General features: G+C 34.9%; 1 protein-coding gene across 1 annotated transcript; it reads left to right on the top strand.

Annotated features, from left to right (window-relative positions):
- Positions 1–2125: 2125 nt before the first annotated feature.
- LOC101244041 (cytochrome c biogenesis protein CCS1, chloroplastic) lies at positions 2126–6223 on the top strand. Its single transcript, NM_001310129.1, has 8 exons — positions 2126–2613; positions 3441–3660; positions 3743–3854; positions 4277–4549; positions 4683–4951; positions 5322–5478; positions 5572–5655; positions 5756–6223. Exons 1-8 carry the CDS (start codon positions 2202–2204, stop codon positions 5912–5914), a joined length of 1686 nt encoding a protein of 561 aa, NP_001297058.1. The 5' UTR covers positions 2126–2201; the 3' UTR covers positions 5915–6223.
- The last annotated feature ends 220 nt before the right edge of the window (positions 6224–6443 follow it).

Below are 6443 nucleotides of genomic sequence, written 5' to 3'. Positions count from 1 at the left end.
AGCGGAGATACGATTAAACTCTTCAGCACCTATACCACAAAAAAGCAACTTCTTTGCTTTGTAGCCTTTTTCAATTTTTTTCTATTAACTTCATTATATTGTTGCCGAGTCTTTGGAATAACACGAATAATCTCACCATCTTTTACTTCAAACGTTGGAATAAATGGTCTATCCAAGACAATATCTGATAGCTCACTATCTTCAGCCATGAGGAAATCATGCATCCTTGTTTTTCACCAGCTATAGAACTGGCCATTGAATCGAGGAGGTCGAGTTAAAGATTGACCTTTTTCTAGATCAAGTGCAACAGCCATTTTAGAACAGGAATCACTCTCTTGGTTTCAACCAGATAGAGAGTACATGCTCTGGTACCACTTGTTAGAATCTGTGCGTCCACTACCAGTCAATGGACAATGTCTCTTGACACACTAAAGATAATAACTTTAAATAAATACAGATTATTGACATAGTCAATTTACGTGTAAACCTCCTTGCTCAAGGGAGTAAAACCACGACCTGATAATTTTCAAACCATTTCACTAATCTTCAAAAGCAAAAGTAAATCGGTTACAACAAAGTGAAAAAAAGTTATTAATCTCACTATCAAACAATAACTCTATTGCTTAAAGAGCCTGAGTAGATATGACTCTGCCCACTAAGCTATCAACTCTAGACAACTTAAGATATTCTAAGCAATCTTACAGACTGCCCACTAAACCACCAATCTACTGATGATTTAGACTTTTATAAGCAACATACAGGTTGCCCACTAAATCAGTTGAACTTAACTAACTTAGAGTTTACAGATCAGAACACACTGAATCCTTTATAGGTTTTAGGATCAATTTACAATTTCATATCAGAAGAAATACTTCTAAAACATGGACACTATCTTCTTTTCAGCTTGAATCGTTTGTTGAATTATTTATTCTCTTTGATTTTCTCAGCCTTTGCAAGAGTTCTTGATATGCTTTTTCAAGTTGCAAAAACTAACTAGTGAATATGGAGTTGTTGTCCTTTTGTAGAAAGATCACACTCCTTGAAGCCATACTATTGGTTTAGGTTTCTGATGTATCTGCCTCTTCTGCCACTGTTGGAGATTGTGCACCAACTTTTTGTACTTTCTCTTGCTGGCAGCAAAAGGCATATTGAGTTGAGAACCAGCTACCTACACAAGGTCTTTGGGTTTGTCGAATCATCAAAATTACAAATAACAATTTGTATTCACCAAATTTCAGGTGATAATAAATTTTATGTTTGTGAAAATTATAAATTTTAAAAAATAATGAGGTGATTATTAATTTTATTAACATATGAAATAAATGGTTAGTAATATAAATATGGGGTTGTTTTAACAAAATATAAACTTATGGATCAATTTTTGTTTGTAAAAAATTTTCAAATCATGAATTTTTAAGAATATGGTACACATTACACCTCATGAAATAATGAAAAATCACATTTTCAAACGTAGATTCAATCTCATGATTCTTTGAGTTTTAAATAAAAAATAAGGAACTATTTTAGGATTTTTCTCTAATAATTATCGAATCACCTTTGATTTTGTAAATAATTTCAAGAAATTATTTATTTGAGAAAATTCTAGAATTAGAAAACATAATAAGACTCTATAGTTATAGTTTCGATAATTGTGTCATATAGCTATAATTTCATTTGCTATAGAAGCTGTCATTTGTATATTTCACTTGCTCGTTTGTATATTTCGTTTGTGAATATACAAATAGGATAAGTGTACACAAATTTTGTATTTATACATTTAAAATCTATTGTGATTTTTTCATAAACCTTGTATAAATTGTTAGGATAAACACATATAAATTATGAATTTTTAACATTAAAAGTCAAATTATACAAAATTTTAATTTACACAATTAGATGAACAATATAATTTATGTGAATTATATAAATTAAACAAATAACAGAACTTGAATAAACTATAACCGCGAGTGATAATTTTTTAAAACGGTGCCTGTAAAAAATAATATCGTTTAATTGTTTGCTGCACAATTTTCACTTATTTATTTTGGACCACCTTAGGAGAAAAATCTATTTTATTTACAGTTGAAATACACATTTCATCTTTATGGATAAACGAACGAACCCGCTCGTTACACCTCCATACATGGACTGAAGCAAAGCTCTAGCCTCTGCAAATTTTTACCCTCAAAACTCCAACATCAATGGAGACTCTCAAGATTTCATCAAGAATCTCACTTGTCCAAAACCAAATTCTTCCCTTAAATATTAAACCTTATTCCCTTATTCACAATTCTCGAATTCTTGGTGTTTACAACAACAAAGGCCGTACTTTTTCTTTTACTCTTACATGTAAGCTCGATACAGTAAAAGGGAACAAACCCAGCAAGGAAAAGAGCCGGATTTCAGTTCCAGGTTCTGATGGTGTGGCACCACCAGTTGTTGAATCGGAAGAAGGGTCTGTAGGAAATGGTGGAAGGAAGGTGGAGGAGACCAAAAATGGGGTTGTTGGTTTTGGGCTTTTGAAGAAATTGCCTAGAAAAGTTGTAGGGATTTTGTCCAATTTGCCTTTGGCTATTGCCGAGATGTTTGCCATTGCTGCCTTAATGGCCTTAGGTAAATTTCACCTGAAATGTTTCTTTATGTTACTTTGCAAATAACTCTGAGATTTAGTGAAATACTAATTTGCCTTAGAAACAACTTGTTTACCAAAATAAAGCAAAAAGGATGTGGAAGATTCATATAGTCGATCCCGATTAGTTTTGAATGGAAGCTTAATTGATTGGGAATGTTGTGTTATTCATCTCATATGCGCGATATACATATATTATGGTAGAGACACAAATGATTGTGATGTTACTGGTGTTGATTCTGTAGAAAATTTATCCAACTGCATTCTTATCCTTGATGATATGTATAATCATTTGTGTGGTTCCTATGTATAAACTTTCGTCATAGTTAAGTTTTTTCTATATTTCTTGATTTTTGGTTTGCACTTTTTAAACATAATGATTTGAGCAGTAGCTATGCTGTAGCCTGCAGTATAGGTACATTCATGTTACGAATTAACAGATTTCAGTTTGGAGTTCTTATCTTCTCTCAATTCTCACCTTCGCTAATAAACCACAAAAGATATCATGTTTTTGTGAGATTCCAAGTCCATTTTGCTTTCCATATAAAGAAAAAACATGCCAACTCCACCTTCCATCTTTGCATCACTATGAGCTTTTTCCTCGGGAAACTAGCATGACACCAGAGAATTAAGTCTGTGTTAACGTATGGTGAAGTTATTGTTCAATATGTGTTCTTATTCAAATGTTAAATTTGACTATAAACTATTCTTACCATCCTGATCACATCTTATTATTTGTTCAGCTCAATATGAGTATTTTGTGGTACTATTTTGTGGTAACTTGGTTTTATTTCTATTTGTTCCCCTGAAGGAACTTTCATTGACCAAGGCGAGGCTCCAGATTACTACTTCCAAAAGTTTCCTGAAGATCATCCTCCCTTGGGGTTTTTCTCCTGGAGATGGGTTCTCACCCTTGGCTTTGATCATATGTTCTCATCACCAGTTTTCCTGGGGACATTGGCTCTTCTAGGAGCATCCTTGATGGCTTGCACATACACAACACAGATTCCTCTTGTGAAGGTAGCAAGAAGGTCTGCTTTTCAGTCCACCTAGATGTAATTTTCTTTTTCTTCTTGGATTCTCTTAATTAAAAGAAATTGACCGAATCTGCAGATGGTCTTTCTTACAATCAGCAGAGACAATTCGTAAGCAAGAATATGCAGATACTTTGCCTAGGGCATCAGTTAAAGACTTGGGTGTCATACTGATGGGAGACGGGTATGAGGTATAAATATGACATTTCTCTTAGTTTTCTTCATGATTTGTTTCCTTTCTTGGTTTAGCTTTGAATTGTCCAGATTTAAGGGGCTGTCGTAGGAATGCGACTCTAGATGTTTATTTCTACCAACTGATCTCAAAATCTTGCTGGTGTGCATTGCCCCAAAGACAAAATGCATTTGCTTTCTATATTTTCCTATTAGTCCTACTATTTTTAATTTTTTCTTTCGTGTTATCGCATAAACAGAATGGAGAATGTACGATTTTGATTTGCTCCCATATGAAGCTGTAGTGATATTCTTAATCATTTATCTGCTCGACTCACTTATCTTGTCCTTGAATGCCTTTTTCACAAACTTCTTTTAGTTTCTTACTTTCTTCAAAAATATGAATTTTTGTATTAACCTTTAACAATCTCTGTATCTTCAGGTATTCTCAAAAGGGCCAGCTCTGTATGCATTTAAAGGGTTGGCAGGCAGATTTTCTCCAATTGGTGTGCATATATCTCTGCTGCTTATAATGGCTGGAGGAACTCTTAGTGCAGTTGGAAGTTTTAGAGGGGCTGTGACTGTTCCACAAGGTTTAAACTTTGTTGCCGGAGATGTACTTGCACCATCTGGATTTCTATCCACTCCTTCTGATGCTTTCAGTACGGAGATTCGCGTCAATCGATTCTCCATGGACTACTATGACAGTGGGGAGGTAGGCATAATCAGTTCCTTTCTCATTTGGTAGGGAGGTACGCAAATTAGATTATGAAAGACAAATGTGTTTCCCTTCCTACAAATTGCTGAGGACTCCCTTCTTCTCCCCTTGTTTTTAATATGTGTTGTAGGTCTCGCAGTTCCATACTGATCTTTCACTATTTGACCTTAAAGGAAAGGAAGTAATGAGGAAGACTATAAGTGTCAATGATCCCTTAAGGTATGGGGGAATCACTATATACCAGACAGATTGGAGTATCTCTGCATTGCAAGTACTGAAGGATGATGAAGGCCCGTTTAATTTGGCTATGGCACCACTGCAACTGAATGGTGGGGACAAGAAGCTGTTTGGTACATTCCTACCAGTAGCGGATGATAATTCACCCAATGTTAAGGGAATGTATGTTCTTCAACTACTACATTATCTAGATAATTGCTGGACTCATCAACGTTTCTAGGCTATTGTGTAGTAGGTGCACCTGTTTATCAAACTACAGGAATGTGGTTTTTAGTGTTTTTCAAAACCCAGGAGAACATAGTGAAGAATCTAAGGGCCAGAAAGTTAAAAATATCATAAGTTTGTTTGTTAATCTCTATAGAAGCATAAGCTTTCGATGTCAGATCCAAATCTTGATGGCCTGCTGGAATTATAAAATTTTGAGAGAAGATAGAAATCTTCAACTTGCTGACTAGCTTATTTCCTTAGTGTTCAACATTATGTCAACTCCTCTGATTCTTTTTTTTTGTCCTTGTATCGGCTCAACATCCAGATCGATGCTCGCCCGTGATTTGCAGTCAGTTATTCTTTATGATAAAGAAGGGAAATTTGCCGGAGTCAGACGGCCTAATTCAAATCTTCCAATTGAGATTGATGGAATAAAAATTGTTATTGCAGATGCAATTGGGAGTAGTGGCCTTGACTTAAAGGTAAGCGCGATGAATCCTCATTCAGCAACAATTATTTCATAGTTTGTTTGGGTTTTCCCTTATTCGTGAATCGTGAACCATAATTTGATGCAGACTGATCCAGGAGTACCTGTTGTATATGCTGGTTTTGGTGCTCTCATGCTTACAACTTGCATCAGTTATTTATCTCATACACAGGTATAGCTTCTTGCTAAACCATCGTCCATGAACAACTTTGAGTGAGCTACCAAATTATGGAAATCTCATTGTTTTTATGTGTATTGTAACTTTTCAAAAGCTATGGGCCTTGCAAGATGGAACATCAGTGGTTGTTGGGGGTAAGACTAACCGGGCCAAGGGTGAGTTTCCTGACACAATGAATCGCTTGCTCGATCAAGTTCCCGAATTAGTTGAATCATCTTCTCCCGAAGAACCTAATATTCTCAGTGGCTTATAAGTTGAAGTTGGTACAAAAGGTACTTGGTGTGTAATTAGCAGATATGGTACAATGAGGCATTCGTTCAATGAGATATCAGAAATGCAGATATCAAACCATTGATACAGATTATGACCCATGTAAAGTAGCCCTTTGCTTTTGTTTGGGGGTATTTCTACACATGTATAGATAAGTTTGTATTGGAAATATGTTTGTTGGGGTTAGCTCCTTTTCTTTTTAATTCAAAATCTTCTGTTTGGATATAAAAAAGGAGCTGTATATGATAGAATGATTTTTTAAAGAAACTTTAAATACAGAAATGTCAATTGTCTATTTCTTGACATTGGTACTTGATTATATTTTGAGCCCATTTAAAACCGCTTATAAGCCCAACCCAAGTGAGCTCGTTGATCCTTGAGACTTATTCGTTGATTTATTTAGGGATAATGCACAATTATCCCCTCAATCTATGCCCAAAATCTCAGAGACACAGTTATACTATACTAAGGTCTTATTACCCCTGAACTTATTTTATTAATAATTTTCTATC

Source organism: Solanum lycopersicum, chromosome 10 (assembly GCF_036512215.1).
Source record: "Solanum lycopersicum chromosome 10, SLM_r2.1".
Taxonomy (NCBI): Eukaryota; Viridiplantae; Streptophyta; class Magnoliopsida; order Solanales; family Solanaceae; genus Solanum; species Solanum lycopersicum.
Note: the sequence above shows the minus strand (reverse complement) of the source record. Positions and strands in the feature narration are given on the sequence as shown.